Source organism: Arabidopsis lyrata, assembly GCF_000004255.2.
Source record: "Arabidopsis lyrata subsp. lyrata unplaced genomic scaffold ARALYscaffold_7, whole genome shotgun sequence".
NCBI lineage: Eukaryota > Viridiplantae > Streptophyta > Magnoliopsida > Brassicales > Brassicaceae > Arabidopsis > Arabidopsis lyrata.
Window position 1 is genome coordinate 3,840,877 of NW_003302549.1, and position 16,367 is coordinate 3,857,243.

General features: G+C 39.5%; 3 protein-coding genes across 7 annotated transcripts; 2 read left to right on the top strand and 1 right to left on the bottom strand.

Moving 5' to 3' along the window:
• Nucleotides 1-812: 812 nt before the first annotated feature.
• Nucleotides 813-3,464, bottom strand: LOC9305345 (pentatricopeptide repeat-containing protein At4g32430, mitochondrial). Of its 2 annotated transcripts, XM_021018253.1 has the most exons (2): nt 2,930-3,464; nt 813-2,793 (listed from the first exon to the last, which is right to left on the bottom strand). In XM_021018253.1, the coding sequence occupies exons 1-2, from the start codon at nt 3,022-3,024 to the stop codon at nt 993-995; spliced, it is 1,896 nt and encodes a 631-aa protein (XP_020873912.1). In that variant the 5' UTR covers nt 3,025-3,464; the 3' UTR covers nt 813-992. The 2 variants fall into 2 exon arrangements, with proteins under 2 accessions (XP_020873912.1, XP_020873911.1); XM_021018252.1 differs by having other exon boundaries at nt 813-3,368.
• Nucleotides 3,454-8,890, top strand: LOC9305346 (peptidyl-prolyl cis-trans isomerase CYP95). Of its 4 annotated transcripts, none has more exons than XM_021018248.1 (14): nt 3,454-3,526; nt 4,058-4,171; nt 4,263-4,317; nt 4,423-4,511; nt 4,798-4,822; nt 5,149-5,187; nt 5,451-5,568; nt 5,660-5,787; nt 5,878-6,193; nt 6,430-6,545; nt 6,820-6,994; nt 7,082-8,107; nt 8,193-8,261; nt 8,389-8,867. In XM_021018248.1, the coding sequence occupies exons 2-14, from the start codon at nt 4,094-4,096 to the stop codon at nt 8,690-8,692; spliced, it is 2,538 nt and encodes an 845-aa protein (XP_020873907.1). In that variant the 5' UTR covers nt 3,454-3,526; nt 4,058-4,093; the 3' UTR covers nt 8,693-8,867. The 4 variants fall into 4 exon arrangements, with proteins under 4 accessions (XP_020873907.1, XP_020873908.1, XP_020873910.1 ...); XM_021018249.1 differs by lacking the exon at nt 3,454-3,526 and adding an exon at nt 3,562-3,629 and having other exon boundaries at nt 8,389-8,890; XM_021018251.1 differs by lacking the exons at nt 3,454-3,526; nt 4,058-4,171 and adding an exon at nt 4,630-4,636 and having other exon boundaries at nt 4,264-4,317; nt 8,389-8,890.
• An 807-nt stretch (nt 8,891-9,697) lies between these two features.
• Nucleotides 9,698-15,757, top strand: LOC9303317 (cellulose synthase A catalytic subunit 1 [UDP-forming]). Its single transcript, XM_021018412.1, has 14 exons — nt 9,698-10,062; nt 10,606-10,801; nt 10,908-11,080; nt 11,252-11,366; nt 11,481-11,670; nt 11,854-12,120; nt 12,462-12,807; nt 12,889-13,026; nt 13,108-13,233; nt 13,381-13,593; nt 13,709-13,973; nt 14,061-14,257; nt 14,339-14,689; nt 14,801-15,757. The coding sequence occupies exons 1-14, from the start codon at nt 9,982-9,984 to the stop codon at nt 15,386-15,388; spliced, it is 3,246 nt and encodes a 1,081-aa protein (XP_020874071.1). The 5' UTR covers nt 9,698-9,981; the 3' UTR covers nt 15,389-15,757.
• The last annotated feature ends 610 nt before the right edge of the window (nt 15,758-16,367 follow it).

Genomic DNA, 16,367 nt, shown 5'->3' on the forward strand with positions numbered 1-16,367 from the left:
TTCAACTTTCAACCACCATCTATTCAGAGTCTTCTATTCTAGAAAGTATTGTTTATACTTGGTAGAAGCTATATGAGAATTTCATTTTGATAAAAGTCATACATTTGTTTGTTTAACAACGGAAAACAAAAGTATTTCATTAGAAAATGTAAATTGGAAGGGAAAGTGTAAACTGGCTAATCAAGTGGGGTACGTAGGGTAACGTGTTAGGAAGAATAATCCGTAGTAGGAGGTTATCGGCGACGTAACCTCTTCTCTCTTTTTAAGTTGCTTAAGAATAATTTCAAAGTTACTTTAAAATCTTATTTGTTATACAATGATAAATGTAAAGTGACGTGAGTAAGAGTACAACACCAAATTCATACCTTAAAGCCATCATAGAAAAAACAACAACATTTGCCCAAAAAAAAAAAAAAAAAAAAAAAAAAAAGAAAAAACAACAACAAAGGTTTCAAACTTGAAATGGCCCATAAACTATAAATTTGTACTTAAAATCCAGTTTTTATTTTGTTTTATTTTAGCCTTTGGATTGGGAATAATACCACCAAACTCCAACCTAATAATTAGTTTAATAGTTTCAAAATACTATTTTTAAAAGTATAGTATATGTTTTCGCCCGATTGTTTAACACTTTTTTTTCTTTTTAAAATTATTTCAGCTAAACATGAGTTGTCCAAAAAAAATTTTACGGTTGACCTAGAAAAATACAATAAGATGTATCTATCATAGAGATGGCAAAAGTTAGACTCCTCTATTTTGACTTTTGAGTGTAGCATTGGATTTATCAATCGAACCGGTCAATAAGGTCAAAATCAGAGAACCATGCTTTACCGGTTTACTATGGTCCTTACATAACCAATGTGCACGTATGTAGGTAGGTGCAAAAATCAAGTAATCAATAATCATACACTCAGTGAGTTCATGTAAATCTATAGCTAACATTTCTAATTTGATCTATTACAACAACTTTTTAGTTTTAGAACTTAAAAGCCCTAAACTGCAACCTTCCCCTCCAAATTCATCTCCAATCCAACAATTTCCACCATCCTATAAATCTCATCAGATTTCGGATGCGACTTATCCCCTGAAGAGAAACCTTGCATCGTTAAAGACCCTTCAGTGTCACCAACATCGATCCAACTGAATCCAGCTTCTTTACTTACATTTTTCTTCCTCATTGCTTTCCTAATCTCTGCAGCTTTATCCCACTGTTCTTTCTCTGCATAGATGTTATACATCTGAACGTAAGATCCTGACAATTCCGGTTTCATCTCCATTGCAAGCTCAGCCACTTTTGCTCCCATTTTCACATTCCCGTGCAGTCTACAAGACCCGAGCATGCTCTGCAGCATCGACTCTCCTGGTCCTCCAGGAACTTCACTCATAAGCTCTTCTGCTTCTTTTAATCTCCCAGCTCGGCCAAGCATATCAACCATACATGAGTAATGCTCATGAGACGGCTCAAGATTGTAGTCTTCGATCATCATGTTCAAAATCTCATGCCCTTTGTCTACCATACCTTTTCTATTACAAGCTGTTAACACAGAGAGAAAAGTGACTAGGTCTGGTGCTACGTTTTCTTTAATCATCTCGTGGAACAAGTTCATCACGGAATTGAAATCACCGTGGCTTGAATAGGCTGATATTATCGATGTCCAAACAAATTGGTTCCTTTGAGACATCTCGTTAAAGACTTTCTCAGATTCATTAATGTTCCCACGCTTGGCGTACATATCAAGAAGCGCGCTTGAAACAACAGGACAACTATTCAAACCCAATTTCAGTAAATGAGCATGGCAACGCTGACCGTGCTTTACAGATATATCCTCTGCAAAAGCTATTGCATTCAAGACACTTCCGAAAGTGTATTCATTTGGCATTGTTTCTGCTGTTGCTGATAAGAACATCTTTAGAGCTTCATGTGAGAATCCATTTTGTGCAAATCCAGATATCATAGCATTCCAGGAAATAATCTCCCGGAAAGTTATATCATCAAATGCCTTCTTGGCATCTTCCAGAGCCTCAAACTTGGCATACATTGTGATGAAACTGTTGCCTACAGATGGTTCTGAAACAAAACCGGTCTTGATGCATAACCCATGAATTTTAAGCCCTTCTTTGATTTGCTCATTGCACTTCACAGCGTTGAGTAATCCGACAAATGTGACCTCGTTTGGGTAAACTCCATCTAACCGCATATTAAGAAAGATGGACACAGCATCATCTCTATTCGAGGAAATCATTGTTGTCCAAGAGACAACATTCCGCTCGCTCATTTGGTAAAACACTGATTTCACAGCTTCTAAAACCCCGCACTTCGAGTACCTTGACATCAAAATATTACCAACTTCTAAAAGTGATTCATAACCTCTTTTTATGCACAAACCATGGATTTGCCTGGCCAGCTTCAAGTCTGTTTCGTGACAACAAGTCGTAATCACGCTAGTAAAAGACACGTGATCAAGCTCCACACCTTCTCGCATCATGTCCCTAAAGATAAGCACCGCTTCAAACCCAAAAGTGCCTTCTTGTGAAAGTCCTGACAATAAAGAGTTCCATGAGATCATATCCTTAAACGGCATTTCATCAAAAACTCTCCGAGCTCCTCTGAAACTTCCAGACCGCGAATACATTGTAATGAACGAATTTCCAACGACAAGATCAGACTCCAGTCCGGATTTCACCACAGTAGATTGCAACTGCAATCCTAAACGAAATCCTTCAGAGCCCACACAGAAGCTAAGAGCGGTGGAATAAGTGAATGCGTCAAAAACTACTCCAGCAGATTTCATCCTAACAACAAAATTCAGAGCAATTTGATTGTCATCAAACCCAGAGAGTATAGTGTTCCAAGAAACAACATCAGGGTCAACCAGATTCTCAAATATGTACAAAGCATTGTCAAAGCGACCGGCTTTACGGTACATACCCATTACAGCGTTTGAAACACAGACAAAGGAAGTAAACCCACAAGTTGTGGAAAACCCGTGGATTTGGCAGCCGCGTTTCAAGTCTCCACGACATGCTTTAAGCGCAAGACAAAGAGTAACTTCGTCCATATTACGACCAAAATAACCCAGCTGGAGATTTTCCTTGAAGATCGCAAGGGCTTGTGCCGGAGAGTTTCTCCGTAAGGATTCACTGATTGAATGGTTGATGGAAGTTGTCGCATTTCGCTGGGAACTTCCATCGAACAGCTTGTGAGCAATTCTATAAGGAGAGTAAAATCTTTGAAAAAGTGACGATTTTGAGCGATTACAGTGTAGATAATTCAGAAGGGTCATGAGAAGCAAACTAGTGGGATTCTAATTCGGCAACGAGTGAACTAATATCGGAGAAGAAGAGAGGTTTTAGCTTCTGAGGGAAATGGTGATGAACAGCAAAAGAGAGTTTCGAGGGTAAACTTGTAAATAACGCCTGAGTTAGAGGGCAATACGGAGAAGCTGGTGTTTGTTCTTTTTAAAGCTTCTAGGTTTTTCTCCTGCTCAGTCATTTTTATCCTGTGGCTCTGCGTGCGTATTCTCAGGTAAAACCCTAGCGATTGTCGACCTGAATCTTCTTCGATGCTCTTTAGATTACTCCGATTTGCACTCTCTTGCTGGAATTTTGATGTTCCTTTTCTCTAATATGTATGCTGATTTCTTTAGAATTTGCACTCTTCACTGATTTGATGGCCTAAGAGTTTTTTTTGTCGTGAAACGTCAAGGTCTATGCTATGTCAGAGTAGTTGTGGGCATGTGATTCTGTAGAAATTGTAATTTTGGATGAGTAGCTTGACGATTTATCCCAGTCACACTGTTGAGCTCATGAGAATCTCATTTCTGCAACGACATTTTCATAAATTGATGGGCCTATAATTTTTATAGTTTGGAAGGTCATTATTAGTCACTGACTGTAGGGTTGGTTTACCTGTTTGCGGCCATTGTGAAGTGTCCTGTAGTGTGGGTTTTAGTTCTTCAGTGCTCTAATAATTTATGTCTTCGAAGCGGTATTCTTCAGGACTATTTAATATTCTGAGTCTCCTTTGTGTTTTCTGTGTATTCTCTGGTTTTTTCAGGTCATAACTTCGGATAGCTTGAGCCACACCAAAAACATGGCAAAAAAGAAGAATCCACAGGTTTTTATGGATGTATCCATTGATGGAGACCCAGCTGAGACTATGGTTTTTGAGGTACCATAGTGTTTGGCTAAGTTAATGTTCACTTCCTTGTATTTTTCCTGATCAAGCAAAAGTGTTGAAAATGTAAACTTTGTTTCTTTAGCTTTTCCCTGAAGTCGCTCCCAAAACATCAGAGAATTTCCGTGCACTATGCACAGGTTTGTTTTTGGTCTGGCTAACCTTGTTGCTTCCTTGCAGTTTATAAATTTGACTGTTGGCTTTCCTTGTCCTTAACACTTATTCCCCTTATAAAATCTATATAGGGGAGAAAGGCATTGGACCCAGAAGTGGAAAACCTTTGCATTACAAAGGATCCTTTTTCCATAGAATACTGCAAGGTTCCTCAGCACAGGTTTCTATCTGCATCTTTCAATTATTGATATGACGTTTCATTCTTATACTTTCGGTTTTTTTTCTCAACATTGGTTGGATGTTCGTCTTTTAGTCCGTTGCTGTTCTCTATGCTGTAGGATACAGGTCTGATCGCCACACCTGCTTTTCATGTGATATAGTTTTAAGGTTGTACTACTAGTTGTTTATGCTCAAACGTTAGGCCTTCTCATGCAAAGAGTACAGTTTATGTACAAACCTATTCACGGTTGCTATTAGTCTAACAACTTCTTTGACCTTTTTTTCAGGCTGGTGACTTTGTGAATCGAGATGGTATGTACACTTATTGTTCAGCTCCTGACATACACCAAATACAGCCATCAGTTTCATTCATTGATTCCCGCCTTTTCTGATCTTCTATCTATGGCACACAATTTGTAGCTTATTAACTGTTCTTGAGAAACGAAATTTCATTCATGTAATCATAGTCATCTGAAAATACCATTAAACCTGGATTACCTATTGGGTCATGGAACTGCATTCATTAGATTCCTGTAGAGGTTCTTAATTTCATTAGATAGTGCCCAATAGGTTATGCAGTGAACATTAACAAATTCATCATCCTCTGACAAACTTTGTATATTTCATCCACTTTCCAGGTACTGCTGGGGAAAGCATATATGCCGGAAAATTTCCAGGTCGGTTTACCTCTGTGCTTTTTAAACAGCAATCTCTTTACAATTACCCCAGCAAAATATGAGAGGCTAGATAGTCTATTTTGGGTGTGATCTCTCATTTCTGCATTGTTCATTGCTTAAAATAGTATTAACAAACAATATTTCATTTTGGAGGCATTGCTTTGTTGAATAAGTGCTGGTCTCTTTGTTAATAATATCACATCTTTTACTTGTTCCTTTGAAATATGTTGCTGAGTAGCAAAATCAATTTTTGATGTTACCAGATGAGTCACCAAAACTAAGGCATGAAGAGCCTGGTCTTTTATCAATGTCTGTTGCTGACCGTGACAAGTTCGGATCACACTTTCATATTACCTTCAGGCCAAATCAGCAGCTTGATAGGTTTCCTCTCAATGTTACTTTGCTTATTTCAGTTATTGTGGATTTTCCTTTGGGCATTGTGTAATTTCTGACTGGTTTTTATTTTCATCAGAAATAATGTTGTTTTCGGAAAGCTAATTCAAGGGAAAGAGTTACTAAAAAAAATTGAACGTGTGGGTGATGAGGAAGGTAAACCTACTGTCATCGTGAAGATAATCCGTTGTGGAGAATACTCTGGAGGTACGAATATGCTACTATTGGTTTCTACTACATAAGTCATGATTTCACAATCATAACCAATCCACGTCGTTGCATGATATGTCCATGCAGATAAGAAGAAAAGTGACAGTCGAAAAAATGCAAAGCACAAGAAGTCTATAAGAGAGAGAAGAAAGAAGAGGCGAAGACACTCTTCATCTGAGTCTGAGAGCTCTTCAGATTCTGAGGCAGATTCCTCAGAATCTGATAGCGAGTCAGATTCAGATTTGTCTTCACCTTCCGACCTTAGTTCCCCGAGCCATGAAAGGCAGAAGAAGAGAAAAAGAAGTTCAAAGAAAGACAAGCACAGGCGGTCTAAACGGAGAGATAAGCGCCATGAGCAAAAGCGGAGGATGCATGATAAGAGATCGAAACGCAAATCAAGAAGGTTGCAAGTCTTTTACACTTCACTTGTTATAGACTTATAGCCATAGTTACCGTGTCAATTCTGGTTGCTTATTAGGAGAAACTGTAATTACTGGTCATGTTAACTTATGTTTCCGAAATTCATTATTTTCTGTGGATCTAAGCTAGATTAGTTTTGTCCCTGATAGGCATCCTGACAATTTTTTACTTAACTGTATGTGCTCCAGAGTTATTCACTTGTGTTCTGCAACTTTTCAGGTCCCCAGACAGTCTTACAGGTGAAGACAGTAATAGTGGAAGTGAAGCAAGTCTTAGTGATGCCAATGTTGAAATTGGAGCAAAAAAGAGGAAACCCAGAGTCTCTCGTAGAACAGGTAATCTCTAAAACTCAGACTTTTGGCTTCTGTTTCTACTGTTTTTTTTTTCTTTTTCTATTGTTCTGTCCGAAATTAAGGATAATGGATGGGATAGAATGCTTTGCATGCCATTTGATCATAACATTTTTCAGTGTCAATTTGCTTTTTGTTGAAGCATTGTGTTGATGATACGTCTTCGTATTGGCGACATCTTTTTTTTTGCTAATTTCTATAGGCAGTTTATTAATGGTTCGTACACTCTTAACATCTGTTTTTGACAATATTCAATCAGGTAATTCTGCACCAGCGGTGGAAAAAGGAGCTGAACCACTTCACCAGGGCAAAAGGGAGGGACCAGATTTGCTTGAAAACAGAGGGCTGAGAAGTAATGGAATTTCAGATGCTGCGTCAGAACAGATTTCTGATAGGCAACCTGATATTGTTGATGATCATCCTAGTAAATCTAGGTCTAGTTTCTTTTCTCTCTACACCTCATGTATTTGGTTATTTTTCTCTTATTCAATATGGAATCTTATTCTAAAGTTAATGTGCAGGAGCCGGAGTTTGAGTCCTAAGAGGACAGTGAGTAAGAGTATGAGTGTTAGTCCCCGGAGGAGTCAGAGTAAGAGCCCGAGTTCAAGTCCTAGACGGAATGGAGGCAGAAGTCCTGCTAAAGGTATCCGCCAAGTGAAGAACTTGACAAACATTAGAAGAGAAAGCCCAGGGAGTGAGGAAAAGGGCAGGCATGTTAGAAGGAGCCCAACCAAAAGTGTTAGTAGAAGTCCAGTGCGGATGAAAAGGGAAAGAGATATTAGTAGAAGTCCAGTGCGGGAAAGAGATATTAGTAGAAGTCCTTCAAAGAGTTTAAGCAGAAGTCCATTGAGGGGCCCCAAAAGGGTCATCAGCAGAAGTCCAGTGAGAGGTAGGATTGCCAGAAGCCCTAGCAGGAGTCCTGTAAGATCTGCATCTCGTGGAAGCCTTGGGAGGGGCCCACTAAGAAGATCATCAAGAAGGTCATCTAGCAGAACTCCAGCTCGATCTTCTAGAAGAAGCCTGAGCCGGAGTCCCATTCGATTATCAAGAAGAAGCCCGAGCGGGAGTCCTATTCGATTATCTAGAAGAAGCCTGAGCCGTAGTCCCATTCAATTATCTAGAAGAAGCCTAAGCCGGAGTCCCATTCGATCACCTAGGAGATCATTGAGCAGGAGTCCAGTCCGATTATCTAGGAAGAGTGTGAGCAGGAGTCCGGTTCGTTCATCCAGGAGAAGTATCAGCAGGAGTCCAGTCCGATCATCTAGGAAGAGTGTGAGCAGGAGTCCTATTCGATTGTCCAGGAGAAGTAACAGCAGGAGTCCAGTTAGAGGAAGAAGAAGAATTAGCAGAAGTCCAGTTCCGGCGAGGAGAAGGAGTGCACGGCCTAGATCTCCTCCTTGTGATCGTATAAGAAGTTTGTCAAGAAGTGCTTCTCCTGATGGGCGCATAAGGAGAGGGAGAGGATTTAGCCAGAGATTCTCATACGCCCGTAGATACAGAACTAGTCGATCTCCTTATCGCTTTAGTGATAGGGGCGACCGTGACAGGTGGATAGTCCACACCTAATAGAACTCCCCCTTTCTGTTACACACTCTCGTACTGAACCTTCTTATTATAACGTCTTATTTGTAGATTTCGAAGTCACAGAAGGTTCTCGCCAAGACGGTTTAGAAGCCCACTAAGAGGAAGAACACCTCCAAGGTACTTATCCTCTTTAGTACATTCGTTTCAAGTTATCCTTTGCATCTAACAGTCTCATGAATAGAGAACTAAAATTGGTGACCCAAAAGAAATTATACTTGATTTCACAAATCGAAAGTATTCTCAGGTATAGAAGAAGAAGCCGCTCTGTATCGCCTGGTCCCCGTTATCGCAACAGGCGGTACAGCCGCAGCCGCAGCCCTATCCGTAGCCGATCTCCACCTTACAGAAAGAGAAGGTCGCCATCTGCTAGCTACAGCCCGAGTCCATCGAGATCAAGATCAAAATCATATTCAAAATCTCCCATTGGGTCGGGGAAAGCAAGATCAGTGTCAAGATCACCATCCAAGGCAAGGTCTCCATCGAAGTCGGATTCGACATCCTCGGACAATAGCTCAGGTGGGAAAAAGGGATTAGTAGCGTATGATTAATGAATAATGACCCTTAAGTTAAGTGTTTGTTATTTTACTGAGAAGAGATGGTAAAGAGAGTAAGTAGTTTACTTTTGTAAAACTTATGCATTGTCTTCTGCGTATGTTTGATGATGCTCCAACATTGTTATAACTTTCTGTTGATGTTTGCCGACATTTTTTTTTGTTTCCATTTGCCGACAAATGTTAACTTCCATAGTTTCCATTCCATTATTCGTTCGTTGAGGAGTTGGTTTTGGTCCAATAATCAAACTTTCATAAATTAACATAAAATTAAGTTTAATTAAAAATCTGACGTTTGGCATCAAATTGTAAAACAACGACATCTTTTTTTATTCTACTTATTTATTTGAAAAATCAGTAGAAACTACGATTTCGTTGCCTACAGTACATATCATCATAACTAGACCACCGTCATCACCATTATATTACTTATTTATAAAACGTTAAATGGTTTCTTAATAAAAAAATTTTTATTTTTTTTTAAAAAAGAAGAGTATTGACCATTTTTAACCATTTGATTCATTTTCATGTAAAAACTGAATTCATGATTATTCTTATAATTATAACTACAAGAACCAAAACTCAGAAATGTAACTGAAAAAAATAGTAATATCTGTATAGTGAATTGAACTTGTAAATATTACAACAAATAGGGAAAAAAAAGAACTAGCATCCATTTATAAATTCGCCCGTAACTTCTTAAGCTAACAATTAGAACCTAATCACACTAGTTATTGGCGTCCACCGACAGGTGATAGCAAATAAAAAAGAACAGGCTGTTACCAGAGCCAACAACAACGTGGCTTCTTCTATTTTTCTAATATAACTCAACAATCATATTTTTGTCCTAATCTCTTTCCTGCAATAAGATTTTGCCACGTCACATACTAAGAAGCTGGCGCGTCTAGTGGGGAAATCCAAAACGGCTCACTTTAAAAGCAGAGTGTTAACATGAGCTGAGCCAATCCAAGCCGAGCCGAGCTAAACGGTGGGAGAAGAAGAGGCTACCGTCACTATCTCTCCGGTGAAATATATCATCATCTACTTTGTCATTTAACAAATTAAGAAATAAAAAAATAAAACACACACCACACTGCGATAAAATACACACCAAAAGCAGATTTGAAGAAGAAGCTTTGAGAGATCAAAGAGAGAGAGAGAGAGTGTGTGTGTGAACATATTTTTTCAGTAGATTTGGGTTTTCGAGATGCCGTATTGAATCGGCTACGAATTTCCCAATTTTGAACTTGTGAATCTCTCTCTTTCTCTGTGTGTCGGTGGCTGCGATGGAGGCCAGTGCCGGCTTGGTTGCTGGATCCTATCGGAGAAACGAGCTTGTTCGGATCCGACATGAATCTGATGGCGGGGTCTGTTCATCTTCCCTTCCTCCGTTTTTTTTTTTTTGTTTTTTCTTTCTTCATTTGGTGTTTCTTACAATTTTTGGTTTAGATCCCATCTAGATTTCTCAGTTTCTAAATCTTGTCTCTTTTGGATCCATAATTGGATCAATGGAAACTCATATTCCGCTTCCTCTGAGTGTGTGTAGTTAGTTAGTGTCAGTTGATCAAGTGTTTGAAAATGGAAACTTTTCTGCTCCAATACTTCAATTGCTATGATCTATCAATTAATGCCGCATCTGCTTTTTTTTTTCTTTCTTAAATCTCTTATGGACAGTGTGGTTGGATTTCAGTTCGCTAGCTTCGCTAAGCTAAATCTTTGACTCTCAAAGTTTATAACTTTACTTACTTACTGAAATTTAGCTCAACTAGATCTCGTTAGTTCCCGCCATGACTGTGACTCGCCTTAATTCAGATCTGCATTGATTGTTTTGATTTAGATCCTTGCTGATCTGTTCCTGTAGTTTCTAATACTCAATGACTAACAATGATGCAATGTTGGTCAAACTGCAGACCAAACCTTTGAAGAATATGAATGGCCAGATATGTCAGATCTGTGGTGATGATGTTGGACTCGCTGAGACTGGAGATGTCTTTGTCGCTTGTAATGAATGTGCCTTCCCTGTGTGTCGGCCTTGCTATGAGTACGAGAGGAAAGACGGAACTCAGTGCTGCCCACAATGCAAGACTAGATTCAGACGACACAGGGGTCAGTAGTCTTTTTTTTTTTTTTTTTTTTTGTTGGCAATTGCTATGTATCGATTTTCTGTGTTGTTTCATTGCTGAAGTGTTGAACAATTTTTTGAATTTTACAGGGAGTCCTCGTGTTGAAGGAGATGAAGATGAGGATGATGTTGATGATATCGAGAATGAGTTCAATTACGCCCAGGGAGCTAACAAGGCGAGACACCAACGCCATGGTGAAGAGTTTTCTTCGTCCTCTAGACATGAATCTCAACCAATTCCTCTTCTCACCCACGGCCATACGGTAGGGACCTACATTTTCTCTTTGGACTCTAGAGTGATTTGTATGTCTCAAAAAATCCCTAGATTGGACATCTTTTACTTACTTTTCTAATTTACGGTAAATGTGAACAAATCTTAATGGCAAAGTTTTCTGATAATACATGGTCTTCCCTTGACCTTTTGCTGTACACAGGTTTCCGGGGAGATTCGCACGCCTGATACACAATCCGTGCGAACTACATCAGGTCCTTTGGGTCCTTCTGACAGGAATGCTATTTCATCTCCATATATTGACCCACGGCAACCTGGTATTGATATTTTTTTCTTTGTGCACGTGGCCTTCATTAGATGTCATTTCTATTCATTTTTACAATACATAATTTTTGTGTACCGTAACTGATAGCTCCTGCTAAAAATTGCAGTCCCTGTAAGAATCGTGGACCCGTCAAAAGACTTGAACTCTTATGGGCTTGGAAATGTTGACTGGAAAGAAAGAGTTGAAGGCTGGAAGCTGAAGCAGGAGAAGAATATGTTACAGATGACTGGTAAATACCATGAAGGGAAAGGAGGAGAAATTGAAGGGACTGGTTCCAATGGCGAAGAACTCCAAATGTAAGTTGAAGTACTAGACCAATATCTTTATTGTCCAACTCAAATAGCTCTTGGCCGTGATGCTAATAACCACTCTTGGTTTTTGATTATGTATTGATAAACATTCTTATAATCTTATTCAAATTTGAGTTTTTTTTTTTAGTTTGGTTCCTTCCACTCAATTATTGGTTCTCGTACTTACAGGGCTGATGATACGCGTCTTCCTATGAGTCGTGTGGTGCCTATCCCATCTTCTCGCCTAACCCCTTATCGGGTTGTGATTATTCTCCGGCTTATCATCTTGTGTTTCTTCTTGCAATATCGTACAACTCACCCTGTGAAAAATGCATATCCTTTGTGGTTGACCTCGGTTATCTGTGAGATCTGGTTTGCATTTTCTTGGCTTCTTGATCAGTTTCCCAAATGGTACCCCATTAACAGGGAGACTTATCTTGATCGTCTTGCTATAAGGTTGGTCTTTAAGTTTATACACCCCCTACTCTCATCTCTCTTTTTGTATTAACTTGATATATTCTACCACAGTTTTCGATAGTTGATTTTTTCCCCTGTAAATTTAATTTCAATATAGACAATGGTGCATATCTACCTCTGGATTTTGATTGTATATCTTAAGAAGATTTTGATTGTAAATTTTGAAATTTAGTAGAAAACAGTCTGTGATTTACTTTAAATGTGAAGTTTTAGACTAGGCTATGATAGAAGCATGCCAAGTGAAGTGCTTACTGAGAATAGAGCTTAGCTAGTATACTCTGATTATATTTGATGGTTTGATTTTGGTTTTCTAATTGTAGATATGATCGAGATGGTGAACCATCACAGCTCGTTCCTGTTGATGTGTTTGTTAGTACAGTGGACCCATTGAAAGAGCCTCCCCTTGTTACAGCAAACACAGTTCTCTCGATTCTTGCTGTGGACTACCCGGTAGATAAAGTAGCCTGTTATGTTTCAGATGATGGATCAGCTATGCTTACCTTTGAATCTCTTTCTGAAACCGCTGAGTTCGCAAAGAAATGGGTACCGTTTTGCAAAAAATTCAACATTGAACCTAGGGCCCCTGAATTCTATTTTGCCCAGAAGATAGATTACTTGAAGGACAAGATCCAACCTTCTTTTGTTAAAGAGCGACGAGCTATGAAGGTCATTTGAAAAGTTCACCTGCTTCTCATCCATACGACAAATTAGATATTGACTCACCTTTTCTTTGGTTTGTATTGACAGAGAGAGTATGAAGAGTTTAAAGTGAGGATAAATGCCCTTGTTGCCAAAGCACAGAAAATCCCTGAAGAAGGCTGGACAATGCAGGATGGTACTCCCTGGCCTGGTAACAACACTAGAGATCATCCTGGAATGATACAGGTACAGTGAGGCAATCCCTTGATTGTGACAGAGAGAGTAACGAAAAGGAAACAATATCACATCGTTTTGTTTCAATTTCAGGTGTTCTTAGGCCATAGTGGGGGTCTGGATACCGATGGAAATGAGCTGCCTAGACTCATCTATGTTTCTCGTGAAAAGCGGCCTGGATTTCAACACCACAAAAAGGCTGGAGCTATGAATGCATTGGTTTGTTAACTTTCAAAATCCTATTATGTCCTATTTTATTATCTTGTTCACTGTCTAAGAAACGTTCTCCTTGTGTAGCCGTTGCTTCACATTCTTTTCTCTAGGATCTGTGTTTTCTCCTAATTTAGCATCTCTTTACATTGACAGATCCGTGTTTCTGCTGTTCTTACCAATGGAGCATATCTTTTGAACGTGGATTGTGATCATTACTTTAATAACAGTAAGGCTATTAAAGAAGCTATGTGTTTCATGATGGACCCTGCTATTGGAAAGAAGTGCTGCTATGTCCAGTTCCCACAACGTTTTGACGGTATTGATTTGCACGATCGATATGCCAACAGGAATATAGTCTTTTTCGATGTGAGTTTCACTTCCCATTCACACAAACTGTCTTTTGTTTCTCTTTTGTTCATATTTTTGTTGGATTTACTTGTTTCTGCTATGGGCTGACTTGGATATTTGTTCTCTTGGGCAGATTAACATGAAGGGGTTGGATGGTATCCAGGGTCCAGTATATGTGGGTACTGGTTGTTGTTTTAATAGGCAGGCTCTATATGGGTATGATCCTGTTTTGACGGAGGAAGATCTAGAACCAAATATTATTGTGAAGAGCTGTTGCGGGTCAAGGAAGAAAGGAAAGAGTAGCAAGAAGTATAACAATGAAAAGAGGAGAGGCATCAACAGAAGTGACTCCAATGCTCCACTTTTCAATATGGAGGACATCGACGAGGGTTTTGAAGGTTTGATTGAACTTATAGTGTAATGACATCACTTCTTTATGTAATGGTTTATGTGGTGGTAAAATCTTACAATCCTTGTTTATGCAGGTTATGATGATGAGAGGTCTATTCTAATGTCCCAGAAGAGTGTAGAGAAGCGTTTTGGTCAGTCGCCGGTATTTATTGCGGCAACCTTTATGGAACAAGGCGGCATTCCACCAACAACCAATCCCGCTACTCTTCTGAAGGAGGCTATTCATGTTATAAGCTGTGGTTACGAGGACAAGACTGAATGGGGCAAAGAGGTCAGTTTTCAAATGCAGCTACAGACTCTTATGTTCTCTTTCTTACCTGTTTGATGACATCTTATATGGCACTTTTGTTAGATTGGTTGGATCTATGGTTCCGTGACGGAAGATATTCTTACTGGGTTCAAGATGCATGCCCGGGGTTGGATATCGATCTACTGCAACCCTCCACGCCCTGCGTTCAAGGGATCTGCACCAATCAATCTTTCTGATCGTTTGAACCAAGTTCTTCGATGGGCATTGGGATCTATCGAGATTCTTCTTAGCAGACATTGTCCTATCTGGTATGGGTACCATGGAAGGTTGAGACTTTTGGAGAGGATCGCTTATATCAACACCATCGTCTACCCTATTACATCCATCCCTCTCATTGCATATTGTATCCTTCCCGCTTTTTGCCTCATCACAGACAGATTCATCATACCCGAGGTTTGCAAAACTGACCACACTGCTATTTACTATTGAATCCCATTTTGTGAATGCATTATTTTTTCAATCTTCATCATCTCGTTTTTAAAATCTATAACAACATTGTTGCAGATAAGCAACTACGCGAGTATTTGGTTCATTCTACTCTTCATCTCAATTGCTGTGACTGGAATCCTGGAGCTGAGATGGAGCGGTGTGAGCATTGAGGATTGGTGGAGGAACGAGCAGTTCTGGGTCATTGGTGGCACATCCGCCCATCTTTTTGCAGTCTTCCAAGGTCTACTTAAGGTTCTTGCTGGTATCGACACCAACTTCACCGTTACATCGAAAGCCTCAGACGAAGATGGGGATTTCGCAGAGCTCTACATCTTCAAATGGACTGCTCTTCTCATTCCACCAACCACCGTCCTACTTGTGAACCTCATAGGCATTGTGGCTGGTGTCTCTTATGCTGTAAACAGCGGGTACCAATCGTGGGGTCCTCTCTTTGGGAAGCTCTTCTTTGCCTTATGGGTTATTGCCCATCTCTACCCTTTCTTGAAAGGTCTGTTGGGAAGACAAAACCGAACACCAACCATCGTCATTGTCTGGTCTGTTCTTCTGGCCTCCATCTTCTCGTTGCTTTGGGTCAGGATCAATCCCTTTGTGGACGCCAATCCCAATGCCAACAACTTCAATGGCAAAGGAGGTGTCTTTTAGACCCTATTTATACACTTGTGTGTGCATATATCAAAAACACGCAATGGGACATTCCAAATCCTCTAAACCCCTCAAACCCCGGTGAAGCGGGCAAGTTATGGTGATTCCATGTCCAAGATTAGCTTTCTTCGAGTAGCCAGAGAGCTGAAATTGTTCGTAACACTGCTGTAATGATTTTCCAGTGGGGAAGAAGATGTGGACCCAAATGATACGTAGTCTACAAAAAGGATTTGTTATTCTTTTTTATATTTATTTTTATTTAAAGCTTGTTAGACTCACATTTATCACTTATGTAATGTTGGAGCTTTGTTGTTGTCCTAAAGGTATCGGAGTTCCTTTTTTGTCTAAAATTTGGAGTTTATATGCTAAGCTTGTCACTTTACTACAAAAGTTTTCTCTCAAGAGTTGATAAGTTAGATAATAGATTATATCAAAAACCCTCAGCTAATAATTAAAGTAGTGTGACGTTTGGTTTCATCGAGAAGAGGTAGTTTATAGTTTTCTTCACATGTTTCTATTAATGTCAGTCTTTGATCACCAAAACGTTAAGTGCTTAACTTTCTACATTGGTCCAATGGTCAGGCATTATGACTTCAATGGTCGACTTGATTCTGGAGATTGGAAGACCTGTTCGGAAACCAAAGCCAAAGGCATTTGCAAATGTAAACACACTAAGTAGTTTGCCACGGAGACTAGTCTGCATTTGCATTTGAATAACAGTCGACAACAATTATACCTCAGATATTGTCCTCTTTTTACTGTATGATTTTTTTGCTGCTTCACAAGAAGAAGCTACTAATACCGAAAACTAGAGCAAAAAGTAAGTCTTGAGGGCTCTGTTTTGTTTTTCACTTCAGGTTTTCATGTATTCAGGATCATCAATGGATATGATGGTGTAAGTCCATTGATGGTGTGAGTGTTGATGTCTTCGGGTGAATTTGCCCTCTTGTTTTGTCTCACCCATTAGTACAACTAATAG

Bases quoted from the DNA above. Each gene is read 5' to 3' on its own strand.
- LOC9303317 (XM_021018412.1), top strand. From the start codon at position 9,982: ATGGAGGCCAGTGCCGGCTTGGTTGCTGGATCCTATCGGAGAAACGAG. The intron at 11,671-11,853 runs GTAAGTTGAAGT...TCGTACTTACAG, and splicing joins AATGGCGAAGAACTCCAAAT to GGCTGATGATACGCGTCTTC. The intron at 12,808-12,888 runs GTCATTTGAAAA...TTGTATTGACAG, and splicing joins AAGAGCGACGAGCTATGAAG to AGAGAGTATGAAGAGTTTAA.
- LOC9305346 (XM_021018248.1), top strand. From the start codon at position 4,094: ATGGCAAAAAAGAAGAATCCACAGGTTTTTATGGATGTATCCATTGAT. The intron at 4,823-5,148 runs GTATGTACACTT...TCCACTTTCCAG, and splicing joins TGACTTTGTGAATCGAGATG to GTACTGCTGGGGAAAGCATA. The intron at 8,108-8,192 runs GTGGATAGTCCA...TCTTATTTGTAG, and splicing joins GATAGGGGCGACCGTGACAG to ATTTCGAAGTCACAGAAGGT.
- LOC9305345 (XM_021018252.1), bottom strand. From the start codon at position 3,284: ATGACCCTTCTGAATTATCTACACTGTAATCGCTCAAAATCGTCACTT.